Source organism: Paraphaeosphaeria sporulosa, assembly GCF_001642045.1.
Source record: "Paraphaeosphaeria sporulosa strain AP3s5-JAC2a unplaced genomic scaffold CC84scaffold_6, whole genome shotgun sequence".
NCBI classification, from domain to species: Eukaryota; Fungi; Ascomycota; class Dothideomycetes; order Pleosporales; family Didymosphaeriaceae; genus Paraphaeosphaeria; species Paraphaeosphaeria sporulosa.
This window is the reverse complement of record NW_017253365.1, coordinates 698,332-717,913: the sequence shown is the minus strand read 5'-3', so window position 1 is coordinate 717,913 and position 19,582 is coordinate 698,332. Positions and strand designations below refer to the sequence as shown.

The window sequence follows — 19,582 nt, the reverse complement described above, 5'->3', positions numbered from 1 at the left end:
GATTAATGCGTTAATTAACTATGGTAAGGTTGTGTTGCCCAAACGTCATAAGTAATCTTTTCTGTAAGGAAACTGGATGTAGTAACTGTATCGTGGATTGACGATGATGGATTACCGTGGTAATCCATCATCTTTATATACTGCTATCTAACCTGGCTCTATTGGCTCTATGGCTCTGTCTTCCACAGATCCACAGATCCACAGATCCACAGATCTAATCACGTGACCCTCTCACATGTCCATATTGTGTTCCGCATCGGAACCGTAAGCGTAATTTATGTCATCATCGTCCCATTGGTCATCGCCGCTGACGCTGTCATTGTCGTAATTCTGGTGCGGCGCGGTCGCCGTAACACTTATAGTGCAATACCTTCATCTATTATTAGGATTTACTATGACGTACGCCTCCACCGTGTTTTTAATAATTGGCTTAGTAATATTGTCTAGAGATACCTATACAATCGCTCTTCCCGAAATAGACATCTTCCTTCGCCATATATATTCGTATTCCATGAATTAATGTAACGTACCTAGTAAGCGAGTAGTGTAGGCAAGCGAGCGGCGTACCCCACCAACTTTTCACTACTTTATAGGAATCTATCTTAATAACAAGATAAAATAATAGAATATACGCATTATGCTAGATTAAGCTGTATCTCTAGTATCCTTCTTGTATGTTCGCGAGTTATGGCTAGTCTCCCTACAGTCTTCAAAATCACGGGAAAAAGCTACATATTGACATGCAGCGGAGAGATGCCTGGTTGATGCCTGGTCGCTGCAATCGTTCCAATATCCTGCACCTGACCGCTATGTTCGGAGTAGGTTTCTTCGAAAAAGACGAGATAAGGAAGTACCAGTTCCACTTCGAAGCACTTCCAACATGCAGTCCAAAGAACTAAACGCCATCACTTACGAGATTAGCTCTGGAGCTCCGAGTAAATCACAAAGTATAGTCTTCGAAAAGACCAGCTTGCCAGGGATCATGTTGCCTCTGGCAAAGGGTGTCTTCCACTAACCCGCTGAGCCTGCTCAAATCAAACAGTCTTGCTTCAGAGAAGCTCACGGTATATAACCACCCTCAGAGTCCTGAAGTCCCTTCCTACAGTGCGATCTTCGCTCTATTACTAAAATCGCGAGCTCTCCGAGCTATGAGCACTTAAGCGCTCCACTCGAAAACTTCATGTCCTGCCTTGTGTTGTCCGAACGCGTTGTCCGAGCGGGTGCTCGAAAATGCTCCGTCCCTTCGCGTCATGGGACTCTTCCTAGTGGATCTTGCGGGGTTTCCAAAATATATGGCCTGGCAGAGCGGTATTTCAAAAGCAAGAGACATGTCTACCTGAAAGCTTTGCACTTCGCGCATCGCTGCGGAGCAGAACAAACCTTGGAACCACTTGTTCTTGTACTCATACCTCATGCTGATATCAAGGTTGTCCATCGAGTCAGGTCCATTTCCTATTCATCAGATTTGTTTTGACTATCCTATTTCCCTAACCTTCGCCATTGGCCCTCTTCGATCACGTGCCCTCGTGTGCACGGACACACGCGTCGCGTACCCCTGTCAGCCACACCATCCCATGCCACTGCAGCCTGCAGCCTGCAGTCCACAGGGGTAGTCCGGCGTGTTGCCAATCCAATATCTCTCCACCGCAACGTCCCCAAAATGACTTTGCACTTCCATTGCACCTGCATGCTGCGCTCTGCGCCTTTGCGCGCACAATGGCCTCAGCAGTCGACATCATCACATACGTCGGCATCCCGCTCGCTGTCCTCGGCGTTCTCCCCACAATCTACACAGCATGGAAGTCCTTTCTAACCTTGCGCCAAATTACGCGCACATTGCACGCCAACGGCGTCACAGCCATCACGCGCTCCGCACTCCTCTCTGGCATCGTGGAGGTCGAAATCCCCCGGAAAAGCATCACCCCCCTTGACCGCAGCGATCCACGTTACTTCAACCTACGCGCGACGCCTTCCCGGCTGCGCGGCGGGACGTGGACGCTGTTCGAGTGGAAGGAGATGGCGATCGGAGTCAAGAGCTATAGACTGCAGTACCACGACGAGCTGGCACAGCCACAGGCTGAGATCGAGTTCGAGGCGCTGATTGCGTTTTTGCTCGATCGCGGGGCGGTACCGAGTCAGGCGGGGTGGTCCGACCTGCGGGGCGCGGGGCTGTGGACGGTGGCAGGGACGAAGTTGCTGGTTAGTCCTGGGGAAGGGGAGGAGGTGCTGAGTGTGGCGTTTAGCGATGACAGTGACGGAATTCTTAGTTTGAGTTTGAATTGGAAAGGGGAGTGGGATGGGAGGGGAAGGGAGAGTTTGCCGCCGTATTGGGTCAGAGTCAGGGCGCCAGATGGCGAGGAAGATTTGCTGGGTAGAGTGCACGAGATCGAGGAGGTGAGAGCAGAGGGAACGGTGGAGGAAAAGAAGGGCGCGTTTCTGGACGATGCGAGTGCCACGAGCGAAGATGTGAAGTCGCGGTCTGCGATACGCGTCAGGATATCCACCACAGGCATACAGGAAGCGTACGGCGACGACGGTTCCAGTCAGAAGCTCCAACTACACCACCTCCGCCCGCCTCCACCGTCCTCCTCAACAGCGTCAACAGCAGGCTTCTGGTTCTGCTGCGCAGCCACCGCCTTCCAAGCACCCCAAGGCGGTCTCTGGTCCTTCTCCATCCCGCATGACATTCTACAGCTAGCCCGCCACTCCACGGTGCCCTGCGGTGTGATGGTCCTCCTCGACACAATGACCGACGAGGAGGTACCCGCGTGGCGCACGCCATACAACGACCAAGCGGAGCGCCTCGAGCGGCAAGTCAAAGCGCAGCAGCAGAGCCGCGCAATGCTGGAAGAAGGGCGGCTTCCCCCAGCGCAGCGCGACGCCGCACGCCGCGACCGCATACAGCGCGAGGCCATGGACTTCCACAACGACTTCCGGCGCCGCATGCTCGTGCAGGAGGAACGGCGCGAGGCGGAGATGCTCGAAGCGATCCAAAGCCAGAAATTGCACGTGGGCATCGTTGCGCAAGCAAACCTCAAGGCCCTCAAGAAGAAGCTCCGCCTTTCTTCTGTACCTACGCTCACTATGGTGGTAGAGCACATCCTGTACGGCATGCTGCAGGACCGGGCATTCGCGCAGAGACTAAGCGTGATGCTCGACTTGTGGAAGAATTGGGCGCAATCAGGGGGTATGACGAAGAGCCACTATCTCGCGGTGAAGGAAGACCAAGTCATGTTCTCTCTAGCTAGTTGTGTGCTAGCCATCATCCGGGACATGGTCAGTGAGCCGTCGGGCAGCGTAGTCGGGGATCTGCAGGAGTGTCTGCGGATGTGGAAGAAGGTTCGGCTAGGATGAGAAGTTCGAATAAGTAAGCAGACAGACTGAGAGAGAGAGGGAGAGGAGAGAGCGACGAAGGATTAATGCAGAGACGATGTACTATATGATTACGCTAATATTATACTCATAATGCGAGATACCCCCGGCCTCGCCCTCGTTTTGCGCACACAGAAATACACGTAGAACACCCCAGCCGAGATGAACCCCAGTACACACCCACACGGCGCCAACCCCACAATGCACAGCATCACGTACAGCGCGCGATCCTCCCCCTGCCCTTCCCTTCCCCCGGCGATACCCGGCCAGAACCGCATCTGCCACCGAAATGCGAGCGCCGCTAACACCGCGACGGGCGCGAGGGTGCAGAGCACGATCTTGCGTATCTTGATCATATTGGTCTTCTCCGCCTGTTCAGGCGTCGGTCTAGGCGCGGGGTGAGCGGAGATGATGGCGCGGTAGAGCGTGTGCGCGAGGCAGAAGGGACAGTGCGGTTTGTGCGCTGAGTGGCCCCCGGGGAGGGTGTCGTGGAGTGGGTGCTCCTCGCCGCATGTTGGGCAGGAAAACGTTGGTGGAGACATTGCGTCAGCTGTGGTGTAAGCCTTTCCGCGGCCGTGGAAGCAATCATTAAGTTCGAGGCTGGGAAGGGGTAGGCAGGGGGTGTGGATAAGGGGAGTTGAAGGGCTTGTGTGAATGGGTGTGGATATCAAAAAGGGCGTGAACGCGTTGCGCATTTCATGTTTTCTGGACAAAGGGGAACCGTGAAGTGCACTGAGCCTGGGCTCTATGTATTGCCTAAACGCTAGAAACAGTGATGTGCATGCCTTGCGGCCTTGATGCCTTTCGCCATCGTATCAAAACGCAAAGAAACAAACTCCAACCAATGCAAGTCATGCGTACCCATACAATGCCTTCGCCAGACAAATTGCGGCCCCAGTAGTACGATCAAAGAAAGAGTCAAACAAGTGCTGTAGAGCCGTACAAACGCTCGGGTATTGCCAACCAATCACTAAGATCAAACTTCATGCGTCCTTCTCCCTTTCAGCATCTTGTAGCTTTGCCGGCTTTCCCGGTTTCCCCCAGACGAGATCTCGCCAAACCCGCCAACAGAACCAACACTCCTAGGTTTGTTCTTCGCGCGGGCTCCTGGTGCCTGTCTCCCTCTCTCGCTTGACTGCACCCTTCAGCGCGCTCAGTCTTTCTTCTGTGGTCCTGATTGCCTCGTCGATCTGGCGCTCCTTCATCCCTTTGGCAACTAGACGACTCTGAGTCTCTTGACCCTGCAACACGCCTCCCGAAGCCACCGTGCCATGGACGTGATCAAGTGCAACGCGCTCCTCGAGCCACTTCCAAAGCTCCGCTTCTTCCGAGCGCCATATTTGCTCGTAAGCCACCTGCCGTTGCGCCGTCGAGAGGTGAGCGTGCGGTCCGATTTGTGTAGTAGATGAGCGGAAAAACCATGCGTAAATGAGAAGAGCGCCGAGGATAAGGATGATGTTTTGTGTTGTGAAGAGAGTATCGATGATACTGACGAGAGGCCCGGGAAGAAGGCTACGTAGAGGATCCAATGGGCCCCAGCTGGGTTCCTTTGGCTGCGCAGCCGCTGATGTGGCTGCCGGTGTAGGTGCAGCGGCTTCGTCAACGATCTGGGTTTTCGAGCGTTTCTTGCCTTTTCCGCCTTTCCCAGGCGCTCTCGGAGCTGCGTTTCTAACAACTGCTGTACGTAGTGCGGCGCTGAGGGCGGTCGCGTAGGTCATCTGACCATCGTTCGCACCCTTTTCAATCGGACCTGGACACAAGTCAGTCTGTCGGTACTTGAGCCGCCGGATCAATGGATCTCACCCTTGAGCCAACTCTTCCCACTCCATTCAACAGCAAATGTCATAATGATCCGTGTGCTGTTGTTGGGCCCCCACATAAGGCAGTACCTCGTTTTCACTAAGAAGACATTGCCGCTTGGTACGTCCGGTGTCTGCGTGCTGCAGAGCACAGTTACGGCCTTATCCAGGTTGAACTGCTCCACAGTCGAATTAATGTTGCATCTTGTCTTGCTCGGCCCAATACCACCGCCGAGGGGCTTGGTATATGAAAAAGACATGGATTTGTGGGTGTCGTCCAACCCCTTTCCGTCGTCTTCAAGTTGCAAATCTGTCGATTTTTGATCTTCAATCAACCATTTTTTCATAAATGCTCCGGAAGCGGGACCAAACATAAGGCTGTAGACTTTGCCGAGAGGTGCTGGAATAGTTGTATCGATGAGGAGCTTGTCATAGTGCTGGTCGTTATCGCCGCAATCAGTCGGCGCGTGGTTTGCAGCACCCGGGAAGTCTTGCGCAGCCGGGGCAGCATTTGCTACAACTTCAGCACTGTCGATCAGCTTCGCAGATCCTCCGCTGACAGCTTGCGCCACGGCGGCGCTGGCTTTGCGAGTCTCTCCCTGTACAGATGCTGTCTCGCTACCGGCAACGCTGCCTTCGCCTGCTTCGGTGAAGCTGCCAATGCCGTCTTCCTCTTCATCCTCATCGTACACCTCGTCTTCGGAACCGTCGTCAGATCCTTCGTCACTAGCAATGGACTCGGCCTTCTCCGTCTTGTCGCCGGTTCCCGCTGATCCATCGAGAGCGACGCCGTTTAAGGACGACTTCAAGTTGGGGTGTGAGATTTTCCAGATTCCTATTATCAGATCGTACGTAGCATCTCTGGTAAGGAAAGACGCAAAGACGTTGCGCGCGTGGAGGGTCTGAATGACGATAGCATTCGGAAACATCATTGCAGTCGTCTTCTTCTCCACCGAGACGACTTCATCAAAGCTGATGACAAGGTTGGTGACCCAGCCAAGAATGTTGCTCGAGAAGCACAAATGGCCCTCGGAGACGTATAATCGCCCTTGTAATAGAATCTCTTTCTGAAGGGCGGCACTGTAGTCCTCGATCAAATAATCGTCCTCAGGCACACTCTTAAAAAGCGCGTGGAAGTCTTTATTCCGTTTTGATGACGCAACAGCGAATCCGGTTCCATTGAGGCGCTGTCCGCTCAGTGATGCTTGCGGTGCCAAGGTGTGTGTGCTGGCGCCAATCGCAGCGGCTATCGTATTACCAGTGGTGGCAGAGCTGCCTCTGTGCCGCCTTTTTCGCCCACCGCTTATGCGGCTCCGAATACTACCTTGTCGCTGTATAGATGCGCCTGCTGGAGAATCGGAAACATCTGCTTGTCGCGGTGGAGACATTGCGCCGGCAGATGTGGTGGTCGGTGCAGAGTTGGTTGTGAGTGAGCGGGGACGGTCGCCATTGACGGTCGTCGATGGTTCCCCAGCATATGCAGCCGACACCGCTTGCGCCGCTGCCATATCTGATGCCCTCGCTGAAACCTCGTCAGACTTGAGTGGTAGATGCGTCGCGGAAGACATGGGACTTGGATCCGAGCTATCCGAGATCCCAAGGTGGGCTAGACTCAAGTTCCCAGATCCAAGTGTCTCTACTGCGAGCTTGCGCTTTTCACTTCCAGTGTTCACCGTTGGCTGCGCGTTTTCGGGGCCAATAACCTCTTCTCCGCCCGTCTCTTCAAGTTTGGTTTCGTCCGATTTTTGCTGGGTTGCAGACTTGTTCTTATTCTGAGCAGCACTGTTGGCAATTGTGGTGCTCAGGGTGTTGGCTGCGTTTTGTGCAGCTGAGAATACAGAAGAAAAGAATCCGCTGGGAGACTGTGGTGGAACAGAAAAACCACCGCCAGGGGTCTTCGCTTCCTCTATTGTAGGCGTCAGAGGCGCTGTGATGGAATTGGACAGTTTACTAGGGGGGTTTGTGGCTGAGCGCGCTCGTCTGTGCGATATCATATTACCCGAGGGTGAGACAACCACATTCGGGCTTGACTGCGCAGAGCCGTGCTTACCCCCGTTCTTTATGCTGGAGGCCGATGCAGGGGAAGCAGGTCGGGCATCTGTCGGCGTCGGAGGTGTAACCAGGGTGGTGGGGGCGTCTACCAGATTTGGTGGGGTCGCAGGGATCTGTGTGAAGATGCGTTGGGGGGCGGATTTTGGTAACGACGAGGTAGACTGCGTGTCCCTGCTGTAGTGGATTTGTGGTGGTGATGCCTGGAGATCGCTATCATCGACGAGTCTGGCGTCCCGCTTCTTTCCTCCAAACAGCGCCCCGAGGCCTCCACTGGTGCTCGGCCGAGCGCCTTCAGTTGTATCGGTCGGCGGCTTTGGAGAAGTTGACCGTCGCGCAGGCACAAATGCGTCCTTGAGCTTGCTGACGGGCGAAGTGCCCCGCTTGGCTGATCCGATGTCGATGGTCTGCGCCTGTCGTGGAGTTGGCGGCTCTTCCGAGGAGAGGGGAGCGTCGATTAGAGTCGCTTCGGACTGCGCCACAGAATCGAGCGTCTCAGAGTTGATCAAGGGCGAAGAGAGGGTGAGGTAGCCGGCGTGCGACTGGTGTGGTGATATGCCAGGGCGTACCGGGGAGCTAGCATGTGTTAGCGATGACGCGCAAGCTGAGTGCGTAGGTCGCGGAACAAAGAGTAGCGAGTGCGGATGTGCGGTCAATCCGAAATATGAATGGTAGGGAATATAAACGATTGTCTGGGTAGGGAATGCTTGCGGTGACGATGTGGGGAAGCGGAACAAGGCCAGAAGGTTGTTGGTGAAATGTGTCAAAGCTCTTGCCGAACTGCCTGCTTGGCTTCGTCCGAGACGCACCTGCCACAAGTTCCGCGACGTCGAACAGGGCAAACATGACATTCTCAATCGGGATGGAAACACTTACGATTCTGCGTCCGAGTCCTCTGTTAGCAGGCTGCTCGCGACACTCTTGTGGAGCCCCAATGAGTCGTCGCTGTGGGAGCGCAGGCCTTCACCAGGCGCCCTGACGATGGGCACGTCCGGTAAGGGCGGCACGTCTTGGTCCAGTTCTCCCGGCGAGATGTCTTCCTGCATGGACTTGCGCCGTCCTTTGCGGCCTTTGAACATCCTCGATAGCTTGCGGCGGTGCGAAGACGTCTCGCTACTGGCGTCTTCGGAGCCGCGACTCTTCCTCCTGTCCAATGCGCCGTCGCCAGACACGTGCAGGTCGCTGCCCGCATCGCCCTGGCCGTCGCTGCTTGTGACGGATGTCGCAGAGGAGCTGACGTTGCCCTTGGAGAGCGCCCGGTGTGCCGGCGCAGCGAGCGAATTGTCTCTGCTGGTTCCGCCCATTGATGACGTCGTGCTGCGCGCTCGTTCGACGACTGCCATTGCGTGGTATTGCTGTTGGCCCAGAGCGCATAGGCTGCGTTCGAATAGTGTGCGGCGTGGCGGCTACCATGTAAGCATGGCGGTGTGCAGACGAGACAGGTCGCAGCTTCGTGGATTGTGGTCCGCGGCGGACGCGAGCGCGCTGGTACGGTGGTGTCCGGTGTTTGCGGGCGTTTGCGCAAGACAAAGCTGTGGTCGTGTCGATGGGTGGATACAGGCCGGTCGCAATCTGTCCAGCGGTAGCAAGTAGAGTGCACACGTGGTGGGCGGTCCCTGGATCTGGGGGAAGGCGGCGGTGGGCGGTGCTGTTGCGGGGAAGCCAATACCGCGATCGATGACGACGGTGGATCAAACTGCACCGGAATGTCGAGAAGCGTGGGTGAAAAGGTGTATTCCGTGTCCAACGTGCAGCCACCGGGGCGAACGACAGTCGGTCGCCTCGGGCTCGTTCAGGCACCTCAGCGCCAGTGTTCGAGGATGCGGCTGTGCCGTGCCACAGCTGCAAGTGCCGTCGCAGCAGCGTGATCTTCGCCATGGGGCATGGGCATGGGTTGCTCGGACCTCGCGAACCACTGCGTCCAGCCAGGCCAGCTGCCACCCACCCCAACGCCCGACACTCCACCGCGCAACGCCTGCGACATGAGCAAAACCAGCCTCGCCGAGCATGGAGTCCGCGCCCCTCATCAGAGCACAGGAGCACGTCCGCAACGCCTCCGCCGCGACGTATGCCGGCGATCTCGCCAGGGCGGGGCAGGAACACGAGCTCGCTGCTGCTGCCTTTCACGACGGCTTGAGCTCCACCACCAACGCTGAGGTGCGTGCGATTCTACACCGCACACTGCCTGGCCCAGACTGACCTGCTCAAACAGTCTCTGCGCCTCATCGCCCTCCTCGAGAACAACCACCGCGCACACGCCAGGCGCATCAAAGAACCCCCGCGCAAGGCGGAGCGGAAGAAGCTCGACACCGCCAACGAGCCTTCAGACGCTGCCACGACCTCACCGCCCTCGAAGACTGCCGCAGCTCGGCCCGCCTCGCCGCCCACCTCGGCCACGTCCCCGACCCGCGCGCTCTCCCGTCGCCGCCTGCCCCAGTCGTCCATCGCAAGCAACCTCGCCGAAGCACGCGGCATAGGCCCCCGCCGAGCCACGCCGAGCAGTGCGTCTGTCTCCGTTACGAATGCATTGGCAGGCCGAAATGAGCCTGCGTCCACGCCAGTGCGGGACATGCTCTCGCGGAAGGCAGAAGCCAGCAAGAGGAACGACCCCATGTCGTCCGACAAGCACCAGGAGGAAGCTCCAACGGCAGGCCAAACCACTTCGTCCGCGACCGAGGAAGGCTTCAGGCGTTTCTATTCCGCCTTTGGCAGCGTCATGTCAGCCATCACCCCACCGCTGGCTTTCACCGCTCTCCCACTTACTCTCTCGCCCGCCGCCCCCGAACCAGAACCTCCAGCCAAAGAAGCAAAGCCTCCCAAATCTCTCTCAAAGAGCAGAAACCACTCGCCCGAAGCCGTCCGCACCGTAAAATCCTCCGAGCCCGACCTCGCCGCCCTGATAAGCAAGCCCGCTCTCCGCGCTCTCCGCGAAGACGGCAGCGCACCCCTCGGCCCAAACGAATCCTTCTACCTCGTCCCCACCTCCGGCGGCACCGTCTCCTACGCCAGCATCCTCCAGAACCCGAACGCTCCCCACCACCCGCACCACGCCGCGCAAAACCCGCACCTCGCACCTATCGACGAAGCCGACAACGAGTCCAGCGGCCTCCGCGGCTCCTCGCACGAGGAATTTGTCGACGCCCGCGAGACGGTCGGTCCGCCATCCCCAACTGCATCTCGCCGGCCTCGCTCGCGAGGTCAAACTACACAAGGTGTAGGTCCCGCCGTGACGGCTCTGCGCAGTATACCAGCCGGCCGCGGCTCGGGCCTGAAGACCTTCGAGGAGATCAGCCTCGAGAACGAGACGCTCAAGGCCACCGTCGACAAGCAAGCCAAGCGCCTCTCCATGTGGGAAACGACGTCACAATCCTCTTATAACGCACTGGCGCAATCCTTCCGCGCGCGCAAAATGCCCTCGGACCCTTCGGCGCTCGCGCAAGCTCTCGCCATCGGCGCCAACGCTGTGCCGCCCGCGCTTCCCTCGCCGACCGCTCAGTCTGACCCGCAGCTTGCGAAGCGCCTCGCGGAGCTCGAGGCCCTGGTCGCAGAGCGGAATGCCGCGCTTGACGAAAAGGCCAGGGAGAACGAGAGGCTGGAGCGCGAGAATCGGAAGAATGCAGAGGTGTTGGGGCGGTATCGGGATCAGTGGGAGAAGCTGAAGGCGGGGGCGAGGAAGCGGGATTTGGAGAAGCGGGCGGCCAGGTCCAAGGCCGCGGAGGGGGACAAGGGGGAGAAAGCGGAGAAGGAGAGGGAGAGGGAGGAGGACGATGAGGGGTTGGAGGAGGAGCCCGGGTTTGGGAAGGCGTAGGCGAGGTGCGGTGGACGGCGTACAGGTTGTGCTTATGATACCCTTGCCTTGAATACTCTGTTCGTTCAATCTACCACTGACCCATCATCCTCTTACATGCTCGCCCGTCGACCACGAAAAGTCCCTTTACGCTTCACTATTGGGCCGGAAACGTCACGACGATGCTTCGACCGGTTTGGTCTCACTGGGGTCGACATTATGCGTGCCGCGGGTGCTGAATCGGTGCTTGGGCAGGCTGGATCAGCACTAGCTTGGGAGAGGTCAAAGAGTTGCACCAGTTGGGCCAAGCATGAATTGACCTTGCCGGAGGGCACATCCGCAGCGGCTTGACTTTGCATCCAGCGTCGACGTCATAGGCGTTGTAGTAGCGGAAGATGAAGATGGCTTTCTGTAGACTGCACTGGCTGGGCATCGGGTATGGTTGCAGTCCGGGGAGTGCGTTTTCAGAGGGCTGGCATAGCGGTAGTTGAATGCGGAGGGATGGGTGTCTGAATTCGCATGGGTGCAATTTGCACTCGTTGGACCTGGAACAGTCGAGTCTACGGGATTCGAACGTGTAGAAGACACAGCAGGGAGTTGAATAATCACCAAATTGAGAAAGCTCCAGCTTGGTTTTTCGATATCATTGTTGTTGGATTTCCGGACGCACAACTAGTATATACATGGCAAACAAGACTGAGGAAAGCAAACCAAGACCCTTGAGCACAGACAAACTCCCCAAATGACCAAAACCAATCGCTAACGAATCACACAAGACAACAGCCAGCCAGTTTACGCAGCAGCTGCGATGGGCTGCGGCGCCGGCGTGCCTTTGGTGTCCATGACAACCTCCTGCAGCTTTCCAACCGTGTGGCCGCCCTCAGAGTCATCCGGGTGCGCCGGGTGTACGCCGACACGCTCCTTGCTGAGCAAGTCCACCAGCAGCGGGCTAGGCTTGTTGTCCTTGCTTGTGAACATGGCCTGCTGCTCCTTGTACTTCTTGACGCTCTCGATGTACTTGTCGAAGAGGTAGCCCGAGTCGAGCGGGCCGCCCTTAGCCTCGGGATGGAACTGCGCGCTGAAGATGGGGCGAGTGTTGTGGATGAGGCCCTCGTTAGACTGGTCGTTCAGGTTGGTGAAGTACTCCCTCCAGCCGGCGGGAAGCGTCGTGGGGTCGATGGCATAGCCGTGGTTCTGGGAGGTAATGTGGCACCTTCCGGTGGTCAGGTCCAGGGCGGGGATGTTGTGCGCGCGGTTGCCGTACTTGAGCTTGATGGTCTTGGCGCCGGCCGCGAGGGCGAGGAGCTGGTGACCCATGCAGATGCCCATGATGGGCAGCTGGGAGCTCTCGAAGAGCTTGCGTAGGTTGTACACAGTGGAAGTGCAGTGGGTTGGGTCGCCGGGTCCGTTGGAGATGAAGACACCGTCGAAGTGGTGGGCGACCTTGTGGATCGGGTAATCGAAGGGGAACGCAGTAACGCTGGCTCCGCGAGAGACGAGGCTGCGTAGGATGTTCTCCTTCACACCGCAGTCGATCAACGCGACGTGCATGTCGCCGAGCGAGGAGCTCACGTGGAACGGAGCCTTGGTGCTAACACGGCGGACAAGGTTGATGGCCTCAGGGTCAACGAAGGCCTCATCCTCATCGGCATCGTACTCTTCTCCAATGGTGATGCGGGCCAACGAAGAACCCTGCTCACGAAGGTATGTGACGACCTCACGGGTGTCTACGCCGGAGATGGCCGGGATCCCCTCGCGAGCGCACCATTGAGCCAGACTCTCAACAGCAGTCCAATGGCTGTGCTTGATAGCATAGTCCTGAACGACGATTCCGGACGCCTGGATGTGGGGAGACTCGAAGTGGCGGAGCAAACCGTGCTCATCGCGGGCCAAAGAGGGCACACCGTAGTTGCCAATCAAGGGCTGAGTGAAGACGAGGATCTGGCCACGGTAGGAGGGGTCGGTCATCGACTCGGGGTATCCGACGAGCGAGGTGGTGAAGACAGCCTCACCAGACATGTTGACCTTGGCACCGAACGACTTTCCGGAAAAGATTGGTCCATTCTAAATGACGGTCAGTGGGGCGTGTATGGTGTCCGAAGTCAAGGATACACACCTTGATGGTGAAGGTAGCCCTCTCAGTAGAAATGGGCGTGGCGATTCGCTGAGGGGTGGCCATCTGTCGGGGCGTGTTGCTCTGCACAGTGGCCATCAATCGGGCTTGTGCTCGATTCTTTGTCACTTGTCCCAGGACACCAGCGGACCTGACCGCGGTGGGCTTGAAGAATTGCGACATCATCTTGAGAAGAGGTTGTAGTAGGTGGTGGAAGTAGTAGCGGGTTCGTGGGAACGGCTCTTAGTTAATGGAAGCTTTCCACAGGTGGTCTATCAAAGTCGTTAGGCAGTGCCCACAAGGCCTTCTGACGGGACAGCATACCAGAGATGTAGTCCTGTAGTAATTCAATTAGCCAAGGTCTTCAAATAGGAAAGGAAAAGATGCATGATGAGGTGGTTGGTCACGGGCGGCGGCCGTCGGCGCACGCGCAGAATTGACGGTGTGCGATGATCCGCGATAAGGAGCGGCGACCAAGAGTCATTGCGAACGTACCTGGGAAGTGAAGATTGAAACAGCACGCATAAGCGCGGCGGAGATTCGGTTGGTTATATCAGGGCAAGGCGGGTACGAAGAACCCTGTGGAGGAAGTCTGAGCTGGAGCTTGCGATGGAGGAAGAGAATGTGAGTGTGCAGACCCCGCTGGCGGTGTAGTGAAGATAAAACCAGCGCGCTACGCCGCGGAGTGGTCCTAGCTCTTATGACGAGTTTTGACTTGCCTCCCCGCTCATTGGCCAGATTGCGCGGGCCGGTGCTGCAAGATGCCACGCGCCCTCCGATGTCGTCGACCTCGCCGCATCGGTGCAAACTTTAGTCGAGGCGCTTTGTTGGTCTTTTCGTTGTGGGGAATCCTAGCGCACATTGTTCGGCGTGCAGATGCCACTCGTCACGTCCAGCAGCTCGCTCTCTGAGGTTCCATGCTCTAGCACCTACAGTCTGGTCGTCAATGTATTGCATCCCGTAGAGGCTGACGCGTTGACGCGTTTGCGAGTGCATACCGCGAGCGTCATTGTGAGCACGGCATACCCACTCACAATCGCAACGAGTGACATACACCTTGTGTCACGGGACCAGTGGTCGCCAACACATAATTGTTGATGATACGTGGTAACATTGGTGATATCTCTACACGTACACAAATGCGATGCGTCTGAAGGTAGCTAAATGCTGGTATGCCAGATGCTGCAGATGTTGACCACAGCGCAGCACCCGACCACCACCGTTGCCGCTTAGGTGATTTACACTGTTCATTGGTCTACCATACCTAGGGAGCGTAATCCTTCCGCCCTGCCGTTATTCCCTTACTAGTACCATAGCCAGCCACGCCACGCGCCCTAGGGGTGTGTAGAGACTGCATGATCAATTGCATTCTCCTCCGTCTCATCCACCCACTTCAACAACCCCTCCCAGTCCACACAAACATGTTTCGTCCCGAAGCCCGTTACCCCGCCCAGAGTCTTATTCGTTACCTCCAGCGTGAGATCAGCATTGCACATCAGACTCTGCCGAAGCAGCTCAATGCAATGGTTCATATGCCATTTGTCGAACGCAGGGTCCCCAGGTCCAGCTCCGTCTCGTTTGTGGTGGTTGGGATCGACTGTGGCCCAGTAGATGTGGCGGATGGCGTTCTAGTGTCAAAACTCAGCTTGTAGTTTCGCAGGTGAGTCTGGGGGGAGAGACGCACCAGACAGTGCAGCTGGTGGAATACCGAAAGGGTACCGCGTTCGGGTGCGATGTCCGGGTGCGGGAAGAAAGTGCTGGAAGGGAACATTGAGTCCCAAGTATGATCATCGACATTGTTCGGCTGGACCATGAAAGAGGTGTCTGGCTGTAAGGCCTTTTGGACGGTGGGTACTACGTCGTCCCGAATTAACATGAATCAACGACTGCATGAAACCAAGGGGAGTACTTACAATCAGGTCGCCAGTACTTTTCCCGCCGCGCAAAGGAAGTACCGGCGAAGAAGGAAACGACCGCGACAATAGTCACGATACATGTTGTTGTGATGATATAGATCCACGGCAGGGAAGAAGCGGTACGCGGCGGGTGTTGGGACTGGTCCTCTGCCGTTAGATCTATTGGCGCGTAACGATGGTCCTGCTCGTTGCGAGATTTCTCGAACCACATGCTGGTCCCGTCACCTTGCCATGGAACACCTTCTCATTGAAAAGTATTCTCGAAGTTTCAAGGTAATGCAGGCGGACCAGGAGAGTAAAGATTCACTTTCACAGAATCGCTAGTACGCTAGTGCTTTGCTTCCGTTCCGAGACACAGCCGCTAGTCGCTAGAGGGGACACATGAAGTGTAGGCACGAGGGTGTGTGCATATTCCGCATGACGCAGGGAGGCCCGTAGTCTCTCGTACGAAATGTCTAGTGGGTGCGCCCCAGCGTCACTTGCAGGCACGCCATCATCGTAGCCATATTGACATTTGCGATCAGTCTCTCACAGCATGTAGACGCGGTACCTTGGGACCCTGTAGCACAGATCCTACCTTTTGCCTGTAATAGAACTGATCAGAGGTTTGCACCTGAGATAATATTACTAGAGAAGTAGGCGCTACAAGGATTATCACCTACATGCTGTGAACACGTTCAAAGGGTGGGAACTACCTACAGTACTCATGCAATGTCCTGAAAGTGAGATAGAACTTCCGCGGGAGTACCAGCTCAATGCACCGAAACAATACACTGCTACCAAGCCAAGCTTCCCTTCCATGGCTGGCAGCAGGTCCCGGCCCGGAACTCCGACTCGTAACTTCGCATCGAGTCTCTCGCGCGCGTTGTAAATGTAACGACCGCAGAAAGCAGGACTCGTCTGTGGACTAGATATACATTGTTATACATCACGCATACAGGATACACTTTGGGCCTATTCGAGTCCTTTTTGTCCTCCCAGAGACCGAACTGAAGTTACAAGCGGATGCTGTGTGGAGCGTGAGAACCCTCTGAAATAATAAAACCTATGTACTCGAAGCTGTAAGTCATTTACATGCAGTCATAGGTCAAGACCACATATATTAGAAGCTCTCCTCTTCCGCTCCCCCCAATCCTTGCTCGTAACCTCCACTCAGCTCTCCGTAGCACACCATCCGCCCCATAATCCCCAACAAACCCACCACTCCCACATCGGCGACCATGGCTGAATCCGAATCGGGAAATCCCACAGTCCCCGGCGCAGGACGTGCCCACGAGCAACCCTGCCATGTGCTCCATCCCACCCTACCCTTACACATCGCCACGCAGACGCTCGACCAAATCCTCCAGGAGCACGCCCGCCGCGCCGAGGGACGCCCTTCAGAAGCCCCCGGCTTCACACTAGTTGACTGCTCGAGCTTGATCCCCGGTGCATCTCAGCCAGTGCTGTATACGATGTGGATCACACGGGCCAGTACTCCGTCGCTTTTCAGCCTGACGTGCGTGTGCGAGCATTTGAGGAATCAGCTTGTCGAGAACGGGAAAGTGGTTATGTCGATCTTTAATGATACGGGTGGGTATGGGGAAGCGGGGGAGGCGTTAGCGGCGGGGACTTACATGGTTGTTTTGAAGAGGGTTGATGTGGAGAGGTTGAGGTGTGTACCTGTTAGTTTGTCGAGCTTGGAGAAGAAGGTTGTGAAGGAGTATATGGTGCACTGTCAGTCTTCCAGTAGTAGCGATTAAGAGGTTTAGAGTGACTACAACATCACGGTCCTCCGGAGAACTCAAAATCAATCTGACTTGTCTTGCAATTGGCTTGTCAAAGGAAGCGATGCATGGTAGGAAACTCCATGAGAGTGGTCGACGTTGACCTCTCGACATTGTTCATCGGATAAATCTCTTAGTCTATGTGACTGGTACCTCAATCCTTTCGGTAACCTCATTTCAGTAATTAAAGTAGCCGCAAGTGTTAAGTCAGATGCAGAATGGCCAGAGACCGCGTTATGCCCAAGACTCGCTTAATCAGGCGCTGGAGTACAGTGCGATCCTTCCCGTACGGGAGTCTTACAGCAACGCCACTGATACTAAGAAATGTTAAAGTGAATATTAGCCGGCGGAGGAATCCTCCTATCGGTATGCACATGTGCCGCATCATTGGTCATTGTTTCGACTAGTCAAGTGGAAAGTCAAAGCGCTGGGATGGTCAGCTACGTGAAAGTTCCCAGATGGCTTTCACTCTCCTAGTGTACCTATGAAGAATGTCTGCAAAGCTACATGACTTCTTTGAAAAATTCAGGCGCGGTGCATACGCTCCTTTGAACACCAATGTTGGTCCTGACGAAGCGGGCGGGTTTGCATACCGGGCCAATAGTGCAATGGAAGAGATGCACAATGTAGCCAGAGGCAGCTTGAGAACGTTCCTTAAGCCAGCCCTCCAGATCTTTGTGGTTATTGCACTCATGGTCGGATCCTACATCTTCGGCAGCTATTCTTCGGGTCAACAAAGCACTTCTACTGGCTTTGTTCCGACAAGTACGTCGATGCAATGAAAAACAGAGATTGCTTCTACTGACACACAAAGTTCCACTCAAAGTCGATCCAGGCGTCTTCAGTGACGACCATAGCTGGATCGGGCCCGGCAAAGAGTCAGACATCCTCTGGGCCAAAGAATACCAGGTCATGTCTGACAATAAGTTCATCAAGATCGACAAGCCTGAGAACTATGGTATACCACCAGGACAACAAGATTCGCATGGTGTCAACTTCTACTCCATCAGCGTATATCACCAACTCCACTGTCTGGTAAGTTCTTCTTCCTGTCATCGATAGTATGTTTGTAGTTGACCTGTGCAGTCTCTGTTCAGAGCACTTGTCTACGACGAGTCCCTGTCGCACAATGACGGCGATCATAGAAGAGCATTGAGCCAGAACAGAACATGGGCAGATTGGTATCATCTGGGTCACTGTTTCAATTATCTGAGACAGGCAATACGGTGTACGGTGGATACTACTTTGGAGTTTCCGCCCGGTAATCACACCGCAAAGGAACACATGGCCACGAGAACAGGCAATAGACAGTGCAGAGATATCAGTGTTTTGGATGAGTTTGTTGAGCAGAATAGATGGATTGGACCCTGACACACGTTCAAATCCGGGCATGCCAAACAATAGTCTATAGGATCTACGGCCAATGCGTGACAATACACATTAAGGGAGTTAAAATCGGAATGTGATCAAAATCGCGGATATCGTTAGTCTTGGTACGCATAATCCTGCATGCGTAAGACTTGTAAGAACAACACAGTCGGCACACTAAGCCTGCAGGCCGAAGATCCTATCCCAATTCTGGATATGCACCTCGAACTCGGTTCAAAATACGAGTACCGACCCCTGTTTGTGTATATGAAAACACGTGCGAGAAACGGCTCTTCCAGTTCCCTGCTGCTCAGATTGACACGGGCCTCATCCTGCAGACGGATTGATAGCCGCACAGAGAGACCAAAGATCGTTCCTACATTATATTTATGAGATCAACCGCTACAAAACACTTTGAACATGACAAGTGATGACTTTCAGAGTCTTAAGATCACATAGTCTGATATGCCATGTTTTACATCAGAGCAGTAGTATGTTCGCCCGAAAGTATAGAGAATCTGTGAGGGATATTAGCCGCTGCTAATAAGTCTCATACATATGCATGTGTCGGATAGTAGCTCCCAAATTGAAATCCTCTGTCGTAGGAGGCGTTTGCCAAGTTTGCCCGATGCTATGCAAATGTGCCCTACAGGTGGTATACTGAGCTCTACGCTAGGTAGTTCGGCCCTCCGGAACAATCAATCCTCTTGCACACCCCAGGTATTTAGGTCTCTTCAAGTAGGTAGGCGACCGGTAGCTTTGAGAGCCAGTCTCCTAGCCTGCATCCACTTCAGTCATCGCTCGTCCAAAAGCCAAGATGCCTTTGCTCTCCAAGCCCGTCAACGCGCTCGTTGTTCTTCTGTCGGCCCTCGGCGTCGTCAATGCTGCTCCTGTCCCTACTCCGAACGAGGCAGTACCGGTTCCCAACCCCAAGGATATCCCAGAAGGCGTCCACTACTGGCCAATCGACGATGCCGAGGCAGACCGCCTGTCCAAGCTGTTGAACATTGACTTCCGCTCCCTCAACATCCTGGGCACCTTTGTCAAGGCTCCGAAGGCAACATGCGAGGGCTGTGGTAAGCGAAGTGGTCTTGAGGACTTCGTTGACAACGTAAGTCAGCCCGTCATGAGATCGATATGGGTATCTAAGGCGGCATGTAGGCACTCAAGGCCAACATTCACACTCGAGAATGGATGGTCGACGTGCTCAAGAAAGGTGGCCACAACGCCAGTCCAGCGCACGATCTCCAGTGCGCCAACTGCGAGACCAAGTTTGAGCGTAGGGATCTAGAGGACGTAGCGAAGCGTGATGATCCAGGCTTCCAGTGGGCATCAAACTTCAACTGGATCTTCGGTAGAGATCCCGAAGCAGTTGCCGAAGCAGCCGCTGAAGCGGCAAAGCGTGATGATCC

The 19,582-nt window shown here is 55.4% G+C and overlaps 9 protein-coding genes across 9 annotated transcripts; 5 read left to right on the top strand and 4 right to left on the bottom strand.

Annotated features, from left to right (window-relative positions):
* Positions 1-1,599: 1,599 nt before the first annotated feature.
* On the top strand, positions 1,600-3,474 carry CC84DRAFT_1164982 (uncharacterized protein; the record flags this gene model as incomplete). The annotated part of the gene is made up of 1 exon (XM_018178615.1): positions 1,600-3,474. A coding segment is annotated over exon 1 (1,633 nt), but the record flags the coding sequence as incomplete, so codon positions are not given.
* CC84DRAFT_1246639 (uncharacterized protein) lies at positions 3,444-3,925 on the bottom strand (the record flags this gene model as incomplete). Its single annotated transcript, XM_018184208.1, has 1 exon — positions 3,444-3,925. Exon 1 carries the CDS (start codon positions 3,912-3,914, stop codon positions 3,444-3,446), a length of 471 nt encoding a protein of 156 aa, XP_018034906.1. The 5' UTR covers positions 3,915-3,925.
* A 529-nt stretch (positions 3,926-4,454) lies between these two features.
* CC84DRAFT_1093877 (uncharacterized protein) lies at positions 4,455-8,524 on the bottom strand (the record flags this gene model as incomplete). Its single annotated transcript, XM_018174541.1, has 3 exons — positions 4,455-5,122; positions 5,176-7,796; positions 8,097-8,524. 3 exons carry the CDS (start codon positions 8,522-8,524, stop codon positions 4,455-4,457), a joined length of 3,717 nt encoding a protein of 1,238 aa, XP_018034905.1.
* A 648-nt stretch (positions 8,525-9,172) lies between these two features.
* On the top strand, positions 9,173-11,074 carry CC84DRAFT_795499 (uncharacterized protein). The gene is made up of 2 exons (XM_018187438.1): positions 9,173-9,377; positions 9,433-11,074. The coding sequence occupies exons 1-2, from the start codon at positions 9,228-9,230 to the stop codon at positions 11,026-11,028; spliced, it is 1,746 nt and encodes a 581-aa protein (XP_018034904.1). The 5' UTR covers positions 9,173-9,227; the 3' UTR covers positions 11,029-11,074.
* Positions 11,075-11,639: 565 nt separating this feature from the next.
* On the bottom strand, positions 11,640-13,764 carry CC84DRAFT_1147207 (carbamoyl-phosphate synthase-like protein arginine-specific small chain). The gene is made up of 4 exons (XM_018176584.1): positions 13,616-13,764; positions 13,445-13,457; positions 13,124-13,392; positions 11,640-13,071 (listed from the first exon to the last, which is right to left on the bottom strand). The coding sequence occupies exons 3-4, from the start codon at positions 13,304-13,306 to the stop codon at positions 11,800-11,802; spliced, it is 1,455 nt and encodes a 484-aa protein (XP_018034903.1). The 5' UTR covers positions 13,307-13,392; positions 13,445-13,457; positions 13,616-13,764; the 3' UTR covers positions 11,640-11,799.
* A 690-nt stretch (positions 13,765-14,454) lies between these two features.
* Positions 14,455-15,247, bottom strand: CC84DRAFT_1217982 (uncharacterized protein; the record flags this gene model as incomplete). Its single annotated transcript, XM_018182950.1, has 3 exons — positions 14,455-14,748; positions 14,805-14,974; positions 15,034-15,247. 3 exons carry the CDS (start codon positions 15,245-15,247, stop codon positions 14,455-14,457), a joined length of 678 nt encoding a protein of 225 aa, XP_018034902.1.
* Positions 15,248-16,256: 1,009 nt separating this feature from the next.
* On the top strand, positions 16,257-16,778 carry CC84DRAFT_1176743 (uncharacterized protein; the record flags this gene model as incomplete). The annotated part of the gene is made up of 1 exon (XM_018180240.1): positions 16,257-16,778. One exon carries the CDS (start codon positions 16,257-16,259, stop codon positions 16,776-16,778), a length of 522 nt encoding a protein of 173 aa, XP_018034901.1.
* Positions 16,779-16,996: 218 nt separating this feature from the next.
* On the top strand, positions 16,997-18,311 carry CC84DRAFT_1246632 (uncharacterized protein). Its single transcript, XM_018184207.1, has 3 exons — positions 16,997-17,567; positions 17,617-17,837; positions 17,889-18,311. Exons 1-3 carry the CDS (start codon positions 17,294-17,296, stop codon positions 18,171-18,173), a joined length of 780 nt encoding a protein of 259 aa, XP_018034900.1. The 5' UTR covers positions 16,997-17,293; the 3' UTR covers positions 18,174-18,311.
* A 484-nt stretch (positions 18,312-18,795) lies between these two features.
* CC84DRAFT_1164979 (uncharacterized protein) lies at positions 18,796-19,524 on the top strand. Its single transcript, XM_018178614.1, has one exon. The coding sequence runs from the start codon at positions 18,988-18,990 to the stop codon at positions 19,459-19,461; it is 474 nt and encodes a 157-aa protein (XP_018034899.1). The 5' UTR covers positions 18,796-18,987; the 3' UTR covers positions 19,462-19,524.
* Positions 19,525-19,582: the final 58 nt, after the last annotated feature.